Source organism: Phacochoerus africanus, chromosome 5 (genome assembly GCF_016906955.1).
Source record: "Phacochoerus africanus isolate WHEZ1 chromosome 5, ROS_Pafr_v1, whole genome shotgun sequence".
Lineage (NCBI taxonomy): Eukaryota > Metazoa > Chordata > Mammalia > Artiodactyla > Suidae > Phacochoerus > Phacochoerus africanus.
Genome location: NC_062548.1, coordinates 96,801,905 through 96,821,810, shown reverse-complemented (window position 1 = coordinate 96,821,810; position 19,906 = coordinate 96,801,905). Strand labels below are relative to the sequence as shown.

Sequence of the window (19,906 nt, the reverse complement as noted above, 5' to 3'; positions counted from 1 at the left end):
CAACTCAGGATCCGAGCATGTCTGCAACCTACACCACAGCTCACAGCAATGCCTGATCCCCGACCCACTGAGCAAGGCCCGGGATCGAACCCTCATCCTCATGGATACTAGTCAGATTCATTTCTTCTGTGACACAACGGGAACTCCCAAGCAAAGAATTTTAAATGATCCTCGATTGTTACTACTCCCAGGGGCTTGACAGAAGCAGCACAAATCATCATCATCATCAAAGAATTCCTGTTGGTAAAGCTCTAGTGAAAGTGAGCTGCTTAAAATAAAACTTTACAGACCATCTGAGGAAACAGGGAATTCAGTATAATCAGATCAGCAAGGAGTTCACATCTTGTAATTATCAGATACAAAATTTAAGTGTATTTAATATGTTCAATGAAAGTTTAAAAATGAGAACAAGCATTTTGTAAAAGAATCAGAAGTTCTAGATAAAAAAATATGCAATAACAAATTAGAATTCAAGGGATAAGTAAAAGCAAATAGACCTCATTGAGGAAAAAATTATATAAGGAAAGATAAATCTGAAATCTAGAATGCGACAGAGACAAGAAAATGAAAAATATTAGGCTAATAAAGGGGAAGTTTTTTAAAAGAAAACACAGTGTTTCCAAAAGATTATGAGATTTCAGCAACAATAACGGAAATAGAGAACATGAAATGATATACTCAGTGAAAATCTAAAAACCATGACCTGTTCTAGTTCAACCCAGAACTCTATAGCTAGCAAAAACAAAGAAAAAAAGACCTTTAAAGAAGAGGGCAAAATACAGATATTTTCAGAGAAATCTGAAAGTTTACTTGCAGACCACTTTTTAAGTAGAAAGAAGATGGTCATTGAAAGTCTAAACTGTATAAATAATAATCGTGTCTTGTGAGGTTAAAAAAAAAAGATAGGACCAAAGTAACAGTTATTTTGGTTATGTACCAAATAACCAGTTATTTTATAAACCAGGAGGAGATGATTGGAGCTGGTATTCAAAAGATCTTTTTGGAAGTTCCTATTCTGGCGCAGCAGTAATGAGCCTTGCTAGTATCCATGCAGGTTTGATCCTTGGCCTCGCTCAGTGGGTTAAGGATCCAGTGCTGCTGTGAACTGTGGAGTAGGTTGCAGACACGGCTCGGATCCTGAGTGGCTTTGGTTATGGCTGTGGCTGGCAGTTCTAGCTCCGATTTGACCCCTAGCCAGCGAACTTCCATATGTCACGAGTGCAGCCCCCCAAAAAACAACAAAAAATCTTTTTATTACTCAGGAGAAGATTAAAGGTAACTTTGGATTTTGATAAGTATGCATAGTAAAAATTTTAAGGTAACACAATAGTAATAGAAATTAAAATATAACTTACAAACTAGTAGATGGTAAAAAATGGAACCAAAAAATGTAATCCCAAAGGAGGCAAGAAAAGTGTAGAACACCAAATAAGACGATGGAAGTAAATCTAAATACATCTATGCGTTAAATATTCAGCTATATAGGGTTTAGAACAGACTACAAAGAAACAAAAGGGAAACATTGTAAGTTAAATATGAAAAAAAACATACCAGGCAAATAATAATGGAACAAAAGCAGTGTAGAACACCAAATAAGACGATGGAAGTAAATCTAAATACATCTATGTGTTAAATGTTCAGCTATATAGGGTTTAGAACAGACTACAAAGAAACAAAAGGGAAACATTGTAAGTTAAATGTGAAAAAAAAAATACAGGCAAATAATAATGGAACAAAAGCTGGCATACTATTTAAAATAGATTTTTTAAATTATTTTTTTAAATTGTTATTTCCCCAATACAGTTTTTTTTCTACTGTACAGCATGGTGACCCAGTTACACATACATGTATGCATTCTTTTCTCTCATGTGATCATGCTCCATCACAAGTTACTAGACATAGTTCCTAGTGCTACACAGCAGGATCTCATTGCTAATCCATTCCAAAGGCAGTAGTTTGCATCTCTTAACCCCAAGGTCCCAATCCACCCCTTTCCCTCCCCTCCCCCTTGGCAACCACAAGTCTGTTTTCCAAGTCCATGATTCTCTTTTCTGTGGAAAGGTTCATTTGTGCTGTATATTAGACTCCAGATATAAGTGATGTCATATGGTATTTGTCTTCTCTTTCTGACTTACTTCACTCAGTATGAGTCTCTAGTTCCATCCATGTTGCTGCAAGTGGTATTATTTTGTTCTTTTTAATGGCTGAGTAGTATTCCATTGTGTATATATGCCACATCTTTCTAATCCAATCATCTGTCAATGGACATTTGGGTTGTTTCCATGTCTTGGCTATTGTGAATAGTGCTGTAATGAACATGTGAGTGCATGTGTCTCTTTAAGTAGAGTTTTGTCCGGATATATGCCCAGGAGTGAGATTGCTGTGTCATACGGTAGTTCTATGCATAGTTTTCTAAGATACTGCTATACTGTTCTCCGTAGTGGTTGTACCATCTTACATTCCCACCAACAGTGCAGGAGAGTTCCCTTTTCTCTACACCCCCTCCAGCATTTGTTATTTGTGGACTTATTAATGATGGCCATTCCGACTGGTGTGAGGTGGTATCTCGTGGTAGTTTTGATTTGCATTTCTCTAATAATCAGTGATGTTGAGCATTTTTTCATGTGCTTGTTGGCCATCTATATATCTTCCTTGGAGAAATGTCTGTTCAGGTCTTTTGCCCATTTTTCCATTGGGTTGTTGGCTTTTTTGCTTTGAGTTGTATAATTTGTTTGTATATTTTAGAGATTAAGCCCTTGTCAGTTGCATCATTTGGAACTATTTTCTCCCATTCTGTAAGTTGTCTTTTTGTTTTCTTTTTGGTTTCCTTTGCTGTGCAATATTTAAAATAGATTTTTAGGACAAGTACAGTTACTAGAGATGAAAAGAATTGATGATAGTAAATGTTTCATTTTGCCATGAATATATAGAAGTTTTAAGTTTGTATGCACTAGTAACCATAGCCCCAAATGAAGTAAAAATTAGTAACTACCTGGAAGAAATTGATAAATTACACTAGTATAGTGAGAGATTGTAATATATATTCCTCACTATTTGGTAAAGAAGTAGGAATATAGAAAAAAAAATCAGTGGGAATATAGAAAACTAAATGTAATTAAAAGCTTGATTCAGTGAAAATACATTGCATTTAATCACTCTGGAAACATCAGCTGAATCTTAAAATCAATCGCATACTGGTCCATCAAACAAGTTTTAACATATTTCCAAGAATTAGTGTCCCATAGATCAGTTCATTTAAGTTAGAAATCAGTGAGAAAAAAAATGTGGAAATTAAGATATGCTTTTCTAAATCATGAATGAAAGAAGTGTTAAAGGAGGCTGGCCTACTGTTTGTCTGAGAGATGTTAGGTCATCCCTCAGTTTTGCTTGTGGCAAACAGTACCCTGAAAAATGGCCCAAATAAAGGCCTTTCATTCTTGGCATACATGTTGAGAATGTGAAGAGATGCTAAGGGCCAATGATGGATCAGTTCTCTGACCGGAAGAGACAAAATTTTTAATAAATGATTCTGGAACAATTGTGTGTCTGTATGTAAAAATGAAATTAGATAAAAAATACATACATACATTTTTGGTGAATTGAAGACTTGACTGTAAAAAGTAAAAACTGTAAAACTTTTAGTAGACAGTGTGGGATAAAACCTCTATGAATTTGATGTACAGAAGGAATTCTTTTTTTTTTTCTTTCTTTCTTTCTTTTTAGGGCCACACCTGCGACATAGGGAGGTTCCCAGGCGAGGGCTTGAATTGGAGCTGCAGCTGCTCACCTGCACCATAGACATAGCAACTCAGAATCCAAACCATGTCTGTGACCTACACCACAGCTCACAGCAATGCCAGATCCTTAGCCCACTGAGTGGGGCCAGGGATGGAATGTGCATCCTGATGGGTACTAGTTGGGTTTGTTATCACTGAACCATGACAGGAACTCCAGAGGAATTCTTAAATGAGAAACAAACTACATACAGTAGCCTAAAGAAAAGGGTTTATCCATTGTATTAGGATTTCCTTGGTGGCCTAGTGATTAAGGATCCTGTGTCATCACTGGTATGGCGTGGGTTCAGTTCCTGGCCTGGGAACTGCTGCATGCCATGGGCACAGCCAAAAAAAAAAAAAAAAAAATTGGAGTTCCCACTATGGTGCATCAGCTCCATTTGCTGCAGAGGCGTGGGTTCAATCCCTGGCCCTGCTATGGTTTAAAGGATCTGGCCTTGTGGCAGCTGTGGCTCAGATTTAGTCCTTGGCCTGGGAACTTACATGTGCCATGGTGCAACTATAAAAAAAAAGTGTTTAGCAATAAAGTTAAGAACTTATTCATTAATAGGCAACTAATAAAAAGGCAAGACGTCTAAATAGGAAAAGATACGTGTATCACATGAGGAGTAATGGCCAAACAATACGAATGACTTCAATAGGCACTTAATAGAAGAGGAAATCTTAATGGCAAAAAATTATGTATTAATTTGCCACTAAGTTTTCTTTTATATATGAGGAGACACTCAACCCAATTAGTAATGTGGGAGATGCAAATTAAGTAACAAGGAGATACAATTTCATAGTCATCAGGTTGCCAAAACAAATTATTTTTTGATGAGTACCTGGAACAAACAATACACATACATTTCTGGTAGCAATCTGTCATTATCAGTTTAAGTTGAAGAAAAGAATACTCTCTGACCCAATAATTACTCTTTGGCGTATATTCTGCTTTTAGAATTTCAGAAAAATTATTTGCAGTTGTGTTCCAAGAGATGAACAAGGATGTCTGTAATAATATTACTTGTAATAGCCGCAAACAAATAAATGTCCTTAAGACTGTAATAAATTGTGGTGTATTCATAAAGTAGAATATAAGTCATCTGTAAAAATGAATGAATTACTGCTGCAATAATGTGGTGTTTTTTGTTTTTTGGGGTTTTTTTTTGTCTTTTTGCTATTTCTTTGCGCCACTCCCGCGGCATTTGGAGGTTCCCAGGCTAGGGGTCTAATCGGAGCTGCAGCTGCCAGCCTACACCACAGCCACAGCAACTCGGGATCTGAGCCGCGTCTGCAACCCACACCACAGCTCACAGCAACGCTGGATCATTAACCCACTGAGCAAGGGCAGGGACCGAACCCGCAACCTCATGGTTCCTAGTCGGATTCGTTAACCACTGTGCCACGACAGGAACTCCAATAATGTTAATAAATGTGGTGGGGCACAGTTTTCAGTAGAGTTCAATTTTATACGATGTTTGAAAAACTTGGAGAGCTAAATAATAATAATGTTGAGGGATTCTAACTAAAAGAAAAAAAAATCTTTTTTTTTTTTTTTTTTTTAAGGGCCACACCTGAGACATATGGAAGTACCCAGGCTACAGGTCAAATGAGAGTTGTAGCTGTGGGAAATGAGGGATCCGAGCCACATCCACGACCTATACCACAGCTCACGGCAACACCAGATCCTTAGCCAACTGAGTAAGGCATAGTCATGGATGCTAGTAGGGTTTGTTACCGATGAGCCATGACTGGAACTCCAGGAAAAAAAAAATTTGTTTGCTTAGTTTTTGATAGAATCAGTTAAAAATGTGGACAAATTTCTTTCCTTTTTTTTTTTTTATTTTTTGGCCACTCCTGTGGCATGTGAAAATTCTCAGGCCAGGGATCTAACTTGCACTACAGCAGCAACACTAGCTGCTGCGGTGACAACACAGGGTCCTTAACCTGCTTCACCACAAGGGAACTCCCATAAAATCTATATAGTTTAACCAGCAGTATGTGTTTAGGAGTTTCCTCAATTATTTTGGCCAGAAAAATTATTAGTGTAACACCTCTAACACCATGGCACCTTATGTCTTAGATAAAATTGAAAATTCTCTGCCTTAGTTTCTCTTCTCTTATTTAGTCTCTGTCAAGCATTTCCTCTCAGACCAGTATTAATACCAACCTAAGAAAAAGTGCTGTCCTCTAACCTTTTGGGAAATGATCTTAAGAATTCCAGTATAGATTTTATTTTTCCTGCCCTGGAGTTGAGTATCACTGTATTATTGAACATAATATTCAGATATGCCTCTCTCTTTGGAGCTGCGTGAATGTACAGCTGTGAAAAAATGGTGCATTTTAGGAGTTCCCGTTGTGGTGAAGTGGAAGCGAATCTGACTAGAAACCATGAGTTGCAGATTGGATCCCTGGCCTCTCTCAGTGGGTTAAGGATCTGGCGTTGCCATGAGCTGTGATGTAGGTTGCAGACGTGGCTTGGATCTGGAGTGGCTATGGCTGTGGTTTAGGCCAGCAGCTGTAGCTCCGATTAGGCTCCTAGCCTGAGAACCTCCACATGCCGTGGGTGCAGCCCTCCAAAGCCCCAAAAATAAAAAAGGTGCATTTTAATCCTGAGCCCTCTTCTCAAGCAAGATACTGCAAAGGACATTATATAGTGAAACTCTAGTCTGGGGCTCCAAAGTCATTGTACTGAATTTATTTGAACTCTCCACTTTAAAAATTCCCCTTGTGAGAGAATATTCTGCCCTTTCCTGAAATGTAGGTTTGGAGTCTTAACACACATGTGTACTTTGCTAAATTGCCTTGTACATTTACTTACCTTTTTTGTAGCAATGCTTTGGATTTAGAAATTGGATATAGAGGATGTATTCATTATTTGACTTATGCTAGTTACATACCTACGAAATTGATACATTTTTCAAATTCCACATCTTATTCTCTAGGCCTTAACTGCTTATTTTGAGTGACATTTATTATGTGGAACAATTATATGTGGTTTGTTGTTGAAGTATTGTTCTTAACAGATTACTAAAAGGAAATGTTACATCACTAGTACAGATTTCCTTTCTTTATTTACTTTGTTTTATGAAGCAAACTTCCATGCACATTATTAATAATGTGCTACTGAATGCTTTCAGTTTTAAGAAGTAGTTTGATAAAAATAAAACCGGGTTTTCTTGATGTTGGTGTGAAGTATGCGGACCTTTCTGTCGCAATATTATATGTTCTAAAAACACTGAGCTTGTACGTAGCTGATGGGTCACACCTAAAACATGCAAAGCTTGTAACCAGACGCTAACAAAAATAAATCTTACTAAGACTACTAGAATATTTAGAATATTTTAAAAGATAAAGTGAATCTGTTGCAAATAAAGAAATACTACAATAAATTTAAGGTTTAAAAAAAAAAAAGATGAAGGTGGCCTGATGGAAGGGTGTACAAGAAAGAGTTGAAGCTTCAGGGTTATGGAGGCCAGAGTAAAGTGTGTACAGATTTGGAGAGAAGAACTCATTAAGCACTTTACAAGAAAATTCATGTAGCCAAGCTGCGCCAAGAGGAAGAACCCAGGTTGAATGAGAATTGTGTACAGTAATGTACTTCAGCAGCTTGCCAGTTTCCACTGTGTTAGCTTATTTTGGGTTCAGCTCTTGTTACTTACTAGTGCAAAAACATAGGCTGAGAAAAACTGTGTATAGACCGATGTGATTTTCACTTTGTACTAAATTCTTTCCCCTACTTACCAGTGAGGTAATTTGTGTTAAAGAAAAATTTAGTAATAGAATAAACTGTACTAGGAATATGAAAGATGGCTTCTCTTTTTGACTTGCAAACTTTGATCAGCCTGTGACCTTTTTGTGATCTGATTTTTTGTGAAATGGAAATGCTACAACTAAAAATAATCTAGCACAATCTGTCCCACCCCCGAATATAATTGTTTTAATTTTAAACTATAAAAATAAACACATTAAAAGAAAAACTGGAAAATATAACCAAAAAAAATACCAAGTTACTATCATAAACCACTGTTAGCTTTTTGTATATTTTCTACTTTTTCACCAGCTTTTAATAAGCTTTTTTGTTTACTTTTTTTTTTTTTTTTTGGTTTTTAAGGCTGCACCTGCGGCCTGTGGAAGTTCCCAGGCTAGGGGTCTAATTGGAGCTGCAGCTGTTGGCCTATGCAGCAGCCACAGCAAGTTAGAATCTGAGCTAAGTTTGGGACCTACACCACTGCGCACCGCAACACCAGATCTCTGACCCACTGAGTGAGGCCAGGATCCAGCCTCCATCCCATGAATCCTAGTTGGATTCATTTCCACTGCACCAACAACAGAAACTTCTAAAGCAGTTGTTTTTAATGACTACTAAGTATTAGATTAAATACATGTTCTTTGGTCTACTTAGCTATTTCTCTATAATAAAATATGAAAGCTGTTTATAGTTTTCCTATTAATCTTTCATAATTCTTAGATGAACATGTATGTGTGTAAAAGATAGAAAAAGAAGGGAGTTCTCATTGCGGACAGCGGAAACGAATCTGATTTGATCCCTGGCCTTGCTCAGTGGGTTGAAGATCCGGCATTGCCATGAGCTGTGGTATAGGTCGCAGATTTGGCTGGGATCTGGTGTGGCTGTGGCTGGCAGCTGTAGCTCTGACTCGACCCCTTGCCTGGGAAGCTCTCTATGCTGCGAATGCGGCCCTAAAAAGCAAAAAAAAAAAAAAAAAGAGAGAGAGAGAGAGAGAAAGAGAAGAGAGAGAATCTTTTCCCCTACATAGGATTATTTCACTGAAGTGACTCTTAAGTGGAATTATTGGGTCAAAGAATATGACGTTTTTATTGATTCTTGGTGCATGTTGCCAGTTTGCTTTCCAAAATGGTCCTAGTTCCTTGCCCAAAATTGTATATTATATATATATATTTATATATTTTATATGTTTAAACCATTGATAATTTGAGCAAAAATAAGTACTGTAATTTGTATTACTGATATTTGTGCTTATTAGTCACCATGCTAAGTACATTATCATGCTTTTGCTTTGCATTTCTTTGATCATCAGTGAAATTGAACATTGAACATTTTCTAACTTATTTATTTCCTATTTATATACTTACTTGTAAGAAAAGATAATTTGCCTATTTATTATGGTGGACTTAGTGTTCTAAGTGGATGGTGTTCTCAAGTATCCTACCAACGATAGTTTAGAAACAGCCTTTTTTCTCGCCTTGAAAATACAATGACAATTAAAACCTTACTAAGAGAATGTCAGCCTTTCAGTGTCAGTACCTGATTTTTAAACTTTGCTTGGCTGTATGCTTTGTATAACCTTTGGCACATTTGCTGCCTTAGTATTGTCTTACATCTTAAAGTAATGGGATTTTATTATAAACCTATAATTCAGAGGAATAACATATTCACAGGCACTCAAATTGCTTTCTGGAGTTCCCATCGTGGCTTAGTGGAAACAAATCTGACAAGTATCCATGAGGATGCAGGTTCAGTCCCTGGCCTTGCTCAGTGGGTTAAGGATCTGGCATTGCTGTGAGCTGTGGTGTAGGTTGCAGATTTGGCTTACATCTGGTATTCCTGTGGCTGTGACATAGGCCAGGGGTTATAGCTTCAATTTCACCCCTAGCCTGGGAACCTCCATATGCTGCAGGTGTGGCCCTAAAAAGACAAAAAAAACCCACAAAAACCCAAATTGGTTTCTCTGTCAACAATATGTTTTTAAGTAGTATTGCTAAAAAATATGTTCCTTAAATAAGTATATTCTAATGAACAAAAAAGCTTGAATCTTGAACTCAGCCTAGTTTATAATTTTGGCTCCACCTTTTAAGCTTTATAGCTTTAGGCAATGACTTCACTTCTGTTTCCTCATTCATAACAGTGTTTTCACTTTTTTGATTGTTAATAGTGAGGATGTTTCCTAGCATTAACGATTTGATTTTTTTTTTCTTTTTTTGCTTTTTAGGGCTACACCCATGGCATATGGAGGTTCCCAGGCTAGGCCTCTAATTGGAGCTACAGCTGCAGGCCTACACCACAGCCACAGCAACAACAGATCTGAGCCGAGTCTGCGACCTGTATACCACAGCTCGTGGCAATGCCAGATCCTTAACCTACTGAGTAAGGCCAGGGATTGAACCCACAACCTCATGGTTCCTAGTTGGATTTGTTTCCGCTGCGCCATGATGAGAACTCCTGAAATAACTCTTAAAAGCAGGTAGCACAGCACTTGGTATATGTTGATTATAAGTGCATTTCAGTTAGAAATGATTATGATTTGAGTGGCTGCTCATATCCAACATTTTGCTAAGATTTACTAGGAATACAAAAGTAAAAGACTCTTATTTTTTATGAGATTTACAGTCAGAAAGGCCCATGCATAGAACTAAATAGTAGTGCAGAGTAACCAGAAATAATGCATTTTAAAGACCGTAACATAGTGCCTGTAATATAATAAAATCTCAGTAGTGTTAGCCACTGCTGTTCGCTATTTTCTAATTTTTGTATGTAATTGAAAATAAATGAATATAGGTAAAAGGCAGAAGTGGACAATTAGTAATGACTCATTACTTTTTGAACACTGAATGCTAAGTGGTTTGGGTTTTTGCTTTTGTTTTTTTTTAAAGGAAGCAAGACTTTCTTCAACCAGTGAATTTGCATCCACTACATTTAAAAAATTCTCTGAGTAGAGAGACTTTGGTTGTAAAATGAAAAAGTTGGTCAGTTGCATAGGATGGGATGCCATCTCTGAAATATGTTGTGTGCACATATGTGCGCATGTGCGTACATCATGTGTGGTTTTCTTAGTTGATTGACATAGCAACCAAATTTGTTATAATTTGGTCTTTTCCTTTTTATAATATCTTGGTGTGTTAAGTTGTATGTATACATGAGAGACGTAGGAACTGGATAGGGAAAGAACAGTGAAAAGATTTTATTTTATTGTCTTTTTGCCATTTCTTGGGCTGCTCCCATGGCATATGGAGGTTCCCAGGCTAGGGGTCGAATTGGAGCTGTAGCTGCCGGCCTACACCAGAGCCACAGCAACGCAGGATCCAAGATGTGTCTGCAACCTACACCACAGCTCACGGCAATGCGGGATCCTTAACCCACTGAACAAGGACAGAGATTGAACCCGCAACCTCATGGTTCCTGGTCAGATTCGTTAACCACTGAGCCACGACGGGAACTCCAGAACAGTGAAAAGATTTTAAATGGATTGGGTCATTGGTACTCACAGGTGATGTGTATCCATATACTGTTACCAGGATAATAGAGTTGTTCTGAGGTCACTTTGCCTGGCTTTAAGTTCTGGTGCTTCTAATTACTAGCCACACAACCTCAAACGGGATGCTTAAGCTCTGAGTCATTTTCCAAATAAGATTTGGTTAATAGTAGTGCCTACTTTTAGGGTTTAATTGAATATGTAGTGTTTAGTGCAAAATATTAGCCAGTGCTAAGTGGTCTGAGACATCTGCTAATAGCTACCAGAATCCAGAGAGACTCTTCTACATCTGAAGCTGACCAGTTATCACAAGATAAATTCTTGGAGTAACCTGCCAGCTATATTTGAAGTAAAATAAGATCTTGGAGATACTTACCTTATTTCTGTTATATATGCATAAGAAGTTTGAATAGAATTATGGAAGACATAGAGGGTTTTTCATAGAATTTGGAAATGGGGGAAAGGAGGTACTATGATAAACCATTGAAAATGAATTAAATGGCACATTAGTTCTGTCAGTTTCCTTTTTGGTCAGTTATCCTCCTGTGATAAGATTTTTGAATTGAAGTGTGTTTAAAAGCAAAACAAAAGTCATTGAGAAAATTGAAATAAAAAAGCATGGCTTAGAAAAAAGCTTTTCCTTTCTCCCCTTGAAAATACAATGATGGTTCATACTTGACTAAGAGAATGTCAGCCTTTCACTCTCAGTACTTGATGAGATAATAAGGAAGAGAGAGTTAAAAATACTGCAGTTTATGAGTTCCCGTCTTGGTGCATCAGAAATGAATCCAACTAGGAAACATGAGGTTGCGGGTTCGATCCCTGGCCTTGCTCAGTGGGTTAAGGATCCAGCGTTGCTATGAGCTGTGGTGTAGGTTGCAGACGGGACTTGGATCTCATGTTGCTGTGGCTGTGGTATAGGCCTGCAGCTGTAGCTCCAATTAGATCCCTAGCCTGTGAACCTCCATGTGCTGTGGGTACAGCCCTAAAAAGACAAAAGACAAAAATTTTTTTAAAAATGCAGTTTAAAATTAAGTAATAAATTTATAGTAAATATATTTTTTCTGATAATGAATTTAGTGGTTAAGAAATGTTATCTTTTTCATATGATACACTACAAAATATTAGAAATTATTTCTTTATAGTAAAAGTATTTCAAATTTTAGGAAAGGGTTTATTTGGAATTATTGGTTAAACTTTATTTTAAATCTGGTTTTTGTCTGTATTGAGCCATATGTATGGCTATTACAGTGAAGTCATAGATCCTTAAGACAAGTAGTACATAGTTTTATAATTCAGAGAAATCGTTCATTGTTAGTAATAACAGCCATTACTTATTAGGCAGTTACTATGGACTAGGATTCTTGTTAAGTATTCAAAATACATTATTTAATTTTGTTAATATCCCTTGTACATATTGTGCTATAATGCTGCATTTTTATTTAGTCATTTTTACAGAATATGAATATGTATTGTAAACTTTAGTGTCTGTTTTATCAATATTGTGTTTAAATATTGATTGCAAAATTTCTCTGATTTGGGGATATTTAAATATGCATTTCCTTTTTCCATGAGTTTATGAATCTTGAATATTACATTGATTGAGAATTGTTTTCTTTTGTTGCAGAGTTGTAAGAGTAAATGGGTCCAGTAATTGGAATGACTCCAGAAAAGAGAGCTGAAACCCCAGGAGCTGAAAAGATTGCAGGATTGAGCCAGATTTACAAAATGGGAAGCTTGCCTGAAGCTGTTGATGCTGCCAGGCCAAAGGCTACTCTAGTGGACAGTGAGTCAGCAGATGATGAACTCACAAACTTGAACTGGCTTCATGAAAGTACTAATCTCCTAACAAACTTCAGCTTTGGAAGTGAGGGTCTTCCAGTTGTTAGTCCATTGTATGACATAGAGGGAGATGATGTGCCATCCTTAGGACCAACATGCTATCAGAACCCAGAAAAAAAATCAGCAACTTCAAAGCCCCCATACTCCTTTAGTCTTCTCATTTATATGGCCATTGAACACTCTCCAAATAAATGTTTGCCTGTCAAAGAAATTTATAGCTGGATTCTGAACCGCTTCCCATATTTTGCAACTGCACCAACAGGCTGGAAGAATTCTGTTCGACATAATCTGTCTCTGAATAAGTGTTTTCAGAAAGTGGAAAGAAGCCATGGCAAGGTCAGTATTTATGAACATGTTAGGGATATTTGGGGAGAATTAACAGAGATCTTAAAATACGGGAAATCAAAGGAAGATGAAAAATATTCAAGTCACATTACTTCAGCTTGAGCTTAATTATATTCACCATTTGCTTGCACTTAAGATGTTTTTAAATTTCTTCAGTACTGATATAAACCTAGCAGAACTATATTCAGTCTACTATAGGTACATAAATTAGTTTTTTTAATGTTCCAACTTTCTATTCTTAGTTTCTGTAGTGTTCCTGTCACTATACTTATATTATTCTTATTTATTCAACATGACAGTCTCTGCCTTATAATTGGAATGTACTTGATATGGCTGGATTTAAATCTATCATTGCTACTAGTTTTCTTTCTTTTTTTTTCTTTTTACGGCCATACCTGTGACACATGGAAGTTCCCTGGCTCAGGGGTCGAATCAGAGCTGCAGCTGCCAGCCTATACCACAACCATAGCAACACCAGTTCTGAGCTGCAACTGTAACCTATGCTGCATCTTGCCAAAATGCTGGATCCTTAACCTACTGAGCAAGGCCAGGAATTGAACCCACATCCTCATGGACAGACATTACTTTCAGTTCTTAACCCACTGAATCACAACAGGAATTCCTACTTGTTTTCTATTTGCTGTATCTGTTCTTTTTCCCTTTTTTTCCTTTCCCTGCCTATTTGTCAATTGAGTATTTTTTATGATTCAATTTTCTCTCTTCTAATGGCTTATTAGCTATTCCCTTTTCTTTTTTCTTTTTTTTTAGTGGTTGCTCTACAGCTTTCAGTTTTTAATTTATTACAGTCTACCTTCAAATAATATTGTTACACTTATTATTTGGCCTTTTACAGAAAAAGTTGACTGATCCTGTTGCCCTATCTGGATTAATCGCTTTTTCCCAGAGAAGTTCATTTGACATTTCTTGTAGTTCAGGTCTACTAGCAATGGATTTTTTTTTAAACCTTTTTGTGGGGGATGGGTATAGAATTATAGGTTGATAGTTATTGTTTTTTTTTAAGTACTTCAAAGACATTATTCTCTTCTGCCTTGCATAGTTTCTGGTGAAACGTCTGCTGCCATTCTTTGTTCTTCTGTCTATAATGTTTTGTTTTTACTATCTGTCTAAAAGATTTTTCTTTTTATCACTACTTTGCAGAAGTTTGACTGTGATGTGCTTAGGTGTATTTTCCTTTATTTTTATCCAGCTTTGTTTTTTCAGAGATTCTTGGATCTGTGGTTTGTTGTCATTCATTAAATTTAGACATTTTTTGCTTGTTATCTCTTCAAATAATTCTTGTGGTTCACTGCCTACTTCTGGGGCTCCAAATAAAAATATATTAGACCATTTGCTGTTGTCTCACCCCTTGGTTGCTCCACCTCTCCTCCCATTCTTTTCTTTGTTTCAATTTGGATAACTTCGTTTTCTTTTTTCTTTTTTCTTTTAGGGCTACAACCATAGCATATGGAAGTTCCCAGGCAAGGGGTCCAGTCAGAGCTACAGCTGCCGGCCTATGCCACACCCACAGCAGTGCTGGATTCAAGCAGTGTCTATGACCTACACGTGCGGCAGCACGTGATCCTTAACCCACTGAGCAAGGCAAGGGATCAAACCTGAATCCTCATGGATACTAGTAGGGTTCGTTACCACTGAGCCACAACGGGAACTTCCAGTTTGGATAATTTCTATTGATCTTTCTGTAGTTGCACTCTTTTCTCTGTTGTGTTCATTCTACTGATCAGCCTGATAAAATCTTCTTCATATATTTTAAGTATTTTCATTTTCCTTTTAAAAAATAGTCTCCATCTCGCTACTAAAATTTCCTACTAGATTTTTTTTTTTTTTTTTTGGCAGTTGTGGCATTCAGTGGCTTGATATGAGGATCTCAGGTCCCAGACCAGGGATTGAACCTGGGCCACAGTCATAAAAGCACCGAATTCTGACCACTAGACCACCCAGGGAACTCCCCTGAGCATATTAATCATAGCTATAGTGTCTTGTCTATTAAGTTTAGTATCTGGTCCATCTTTGGGTCTGGTTTTGCTAATTGTTTTAGCTCCTGTTTTTATGTGTTTCACAATTTTAGATTAAATGTCAGACATTGTAAAAGAATGGTAGAGACTGAGGTAAATAATATTTCTATCCAGAAACAGATATGCCTCTACTTGTATCTGGTTGTTAGTATGAACTGCTATTGGTCAATCTAGTTAATAATCGAGCTGGGTTTGGGTTTTGTTGTTGTCATAGTTACCTTCAATGTACCACAGTCTTCACGTTCCTTACAGAGATAGACTGCTGATACTTTGTACTTTGGTGTGAGGCCTGGAATGTCAGGTGGTTTTTCTCAGCATTCTGCTCCACCTTCATCTTTCAGCTTGTGACACATTTAGGGGTGGGAGAGGAGTTGAATATTTCTCTGTACTCTTACCCCTCCCTTACTTTCTCTTGCTTGATACTTGGTACAAGGTTCTTGATTTGAGCAGAGTAGGTTTCTCAATTCTTCTACTTTGATTCTAATCTTAAGCAGTCTTTGTATGCCTGTGCCTCAAGAGTGGGACTTTCCTTGTCTCCTCCATAAGTGGACAGTCTCTCCCATCTACTGAGAGTGAAGTCTAGAGTTACACTCATCACTAATTATCTACATGTGGGTAGTGGTAGGCATATTGGACAGCACTATTTCAGAACTCAGTTCAATTTCCTGCTCATTCCCATCATGGTAAGTAAATGTTGCCCAGTATCAGTGGGAAGTTCTGGGTGCAAGTGAGTGACCATTTCCTTTCCCAGCCCAGTGACAGCAGATCTCTGCTTTGTGTCTTTGGAGGATTTGGGCATGAGAGTAGATTTCCTGCCCTTCTCCTGATGACACAAAATACATTGCCTAATGTCGGTAAAGTATGAGGATAGCTGGGTTTTGTACTTTTCTCCCAATTGTAGCCATCCCTTGCCTGGAACTAAGGTGAGGAGAGTATTTTTTCTCTCTGTCAGTGGCTGACAGCTTTTACTTCTTTTTGGAGCTTTGTCCAGGGTGTAGGCAGGTTTTGTACCTCTCCTACAGTGACATCTGATCTCACCTTATGTTCACACAGGACCTAGAGTGTGAATGAGCTTTACCTAATATCCTTGCTCCAGTTTCAAATCTTGCTAGGTTCTGCACAACTATCTCCATCTCCTTAGGACTCCTGCCCTGCCTATGGTCTTCTCTGAAGCATCAGATGAAGGCTTATGGGAAGATGCTGGCCAGTGTATGCACACTTACCTCCTGTCTGAGAAAGCCAAGGATGCTGAATTATCTTGCTAGCTCACACTTGGCTTTTAAGAATTTGTTAAGAGGAGTTCCTGTCGTGGCGCAGTGGTTAACGAATCCGACTAGGAACCATGAGGTTGCGGGTTCGATCCCTGCCCTTGCTCAGTGGGTTGATGATCCAGCGTTGCCGTGAGCTGTGGTGTAGGTTGCAGACGCGGCTCAGATCCCGCGTTGCTGTGGCTCTGGCATAGGCCGGCGGCTATAGCTCCGATTCGACCCCTAGCCTGGGAACCTCCATATGCCGTGGGAGCGGCCCAAGAAATAGCAAAAAGACAAAAAAAAAAAAAAAGAATTTGTTAAGATTTGAGTATTTGTTGCTTTTTTTTTTTTTTTAAACCTTTTGTTGTGACTGCCACTTTTTCTATGCTCTACGAAAGGTGAAATAATTTATATGTTTCATCTCTCCTGACAGGGCCTGTCACACTTCAGAATTCAGTTCTTTCAGTTTTGCAGCTTTACCTCTCAAATAAGCTCATAAAATTTTTTTGTTTTTTTTCTTGTTAGGCTGGAAGTAATGTTCTTTTATGGCATTCTGTATCCCAAGCAAGTAGTAGCAGAACCCTCCTATTCTTATTTGGAATAAAAGTTAAAAGAGCAAGTAATTATATGTTTAGATAACTGAAGGATTTTATAGGACAATGCTGTTCAAACTTGAATGTACCTGCTGATCATCTGGGGATCTTGTTAAAATGCAGATGCTGCTTCAGCAAATCTAGGATGAGGACTGAGCCTTTCTCATTTCTAAGAGGCTCCCAGGTGATTCTGATGCCTCTAATCCATGGGCACACCATGGGTAGCAAGACATTTGGATACATCATCTTACAACTGATTTAAAGAAGGTTGTATTAGTTATCTGTTGCTATGTCATAAATTGCTATGTTATACATTTTCTACTGCACATGGAATATTTATGAAGACCGACTATGTGCTAGGCCATTAAAACTCAGCAGTTTCAAAAGATCAATCTCTGTCATACCTAGCCTCCAAGATGGCCCCCAGATGAGCCTCGCCTTCTGACATTCATGCCCTTGTAGAGTTCCCTCCAATACTAAATGGGGTTGACTTGTGTATCCAAGAGCATATTGTGAAAATGATGGAGCATACCTTTTGAGATCATATAAGGTGTTATGGCTTCCATCTTGGGTTCCTGGATAATTAGTTCTATGGGAAGTCAGCTGCTATATCATAAGGACACTTAAGCAGCTCTATGGAGAAGCCCATGCGACGAGGAAGTAAGGCCTCCTGCCAAATAGCTATGTGAGTGAGCCATTTTGAAAGCAGATTCTCCAGTCTCAGTCAGATTTTCCTTTCAGATAACTGAAAGTTTTGGAAGTTTTGGATGCATCCTTTCCAGCATGCATCAAGTTTTATTTCTGAATTATATCACTTAATTCTTTTATAGTTTTAGGGCTTTTATGTTTATACTTATTTATTTATTTTGGCCTTTTGTCTTTTTAGGGCCACAGCATATGGAGGTTCCCAGGCTAGGGGTTGAATTGGAGCTGTAGTTGCTGGCCTATGTCACAGCCACAGCAATGCCAGATCCAAGCCATGTCTGTGACCTGTACCACAGCTCATGCCAATGCCGGATCCTTAACCCACTGAGCAAGGCCAGGGATCGAACCCACAACTTCATGGTTCCTAGTCGGATTCATTTCCACTGAACCACGATGGAAACTCCTATGTTTACACTTATGGTGGAACATTAAGAGGAACTGTCTACTAGGTATTTAGAAATATGAAAGAGGAATAGTGGTGATGTTATGGGATCAAAACTCTAAGTTTGGAAGTTACCAGCATTGCTTTTCAGTAGAAGAGTCTAGAAGAAGTATGGTATAACGCAGGCCAAGGAGGGTAAGTTTAAGTGTGAATGAATAACGGTGTCAAATGTTGCAAAATTTTGAAAATAATTAGCTAAGAAAAGGTGATAGAGAAAAATAGCAGCCAAAAGATTAGAATTGAAAATGTATAAACAGTGGTGTCTTGGTAAATATTTCACAAATGGGTAGGGGTAAGGATTGTAGCTTTCACAGATTTCCATGCTATAAATATTTCTAACATGGTTGTTTTCAAGCCACCAACATTCTGACATTAAAAGAACAAAAAACTGGGGACTTCCTATGCGGCACAGCAGGAATAAATCTGACCAGGAACCACAAGGTTTCGGGTTCAATCCCTGGCCTTGCTCAGTGGGTTAAGGATCCAGTGTTGCCGTGAGCTGTGGTGTAGGTCGCAGACGCAGCTTGGATCTGGCGTTGCTGTGGCTCTGGCGTAGGCCAGTGGCAACAGCTCTGATTGGACCTCTAGCCTAGGAATCTCCATATGCCATGGGTGAGGCCCTAGAAAGACCAAAAAAAAAAAAAAAAAGAGTATAAACCCTCAGTGGGTTAAGGATCTGGCATTGCCATGAGCTGTCATATAGGTTACAGACCTGATTCAGATCCAGAGTTGCTGTGACTGTGGTACAGGCTGGCAGCTGTAGCTCCAATTTGACCCCTAGCCTGGAAACTTCCATATGCTGCAGTGGCCCTTAAAAAAAATAAAAAAGCTTTAAAAAAAACTCCAAAGAACAAAAAACTAGAGTTCCCTGGCAGTCAAGTGGTTAGGACTTGGTGCTTTCATTGCTGCAGCCCAGGTTCAATCCCTGGTCTAGGAACTGAGATCCTACATCAAGCCCCTGTGTGCGGCAGCCAAAACAAAAAAAAAAAAATAGAGGAAGCAGAAAACTAATTTGTTCTCATTAGATTGCAAGAAAATTTTTAAAGCTTTATAACTTCAAATCAGTCAAGGAGGGAGTTCCTGGTGTGGCTCAGCAAAAACGAATCTGACCGATAACCATGAGGATGCAGGTTCAATCCCTGGACTCGCTCAGTGGGTTAAGGATCCAGGATTGCCTCGAGCTGTGGTGTAGGTCACAGACGAGGCTCAGATCTGGTATTGCTGTGGCTGTGACATAGACTGGGGGCTATGACTGATTCGACCCCTAGCCTGGGGACTTGCATATGCCATGGGTGCGGCCCTAAAAAGACAAAAAAAAAAAAAAAATTAGTCGAGTATATGGGGACATCAGTATCAGTAGTTTTTCACCATTGATAGGAGTGTAAATTAGTATGAACATTCTTAAGGACAACTTAATAGTTGTTATTAGAATTAGAAACATGCATATCCTTTGATCTAGTGGGTAAGATTCTTATTTCTCCCCTAAAGTCAAATTCATACTTGCACACAAGGAGATGTATATAAGAATATCCATTGCAGTATTGTTTGTAATAGAAGTTGCAGAACAGTATATCCAATGTGGTATAATTTGTAGTAGTGACCAAAAGGGATTTTTTCTTGTACATAATTTTTTTTTTTTTTTTTTGCTTTTTAGGGCTGCACTTGTAGCATATGGAAGTTCCCAGGCT

General features: G+C 38.2%; 1 protein-coding gene across 3 annotated transcripts in view; it reads left to right on the top strand.

The window, feature by feature from the left end:
- The window catches only part of FOXN2 (forkhead box N2), a 68,740-nt gene that overhangs the window by 25,180 nt on the left and 23,654 nt on the right, over positions 1–19,906 (top strand). For all 3 annotated transcript variants that reach the window (XM_047782123.1, XM_047782124.1, XM_047782122.1), the window contains one exon: positions 12,636–13,186. In XM_047782123.1, the coding sequence (XP_047638079.1) occupies positions 12,650–13,186 (537 nt within the window). In that variant the 5' untranslated portion in view covers positions 12,636–12,649. The remainder of the gene's footprint in view (positions 1–12,635; positions 13,187–19,906) is intronic.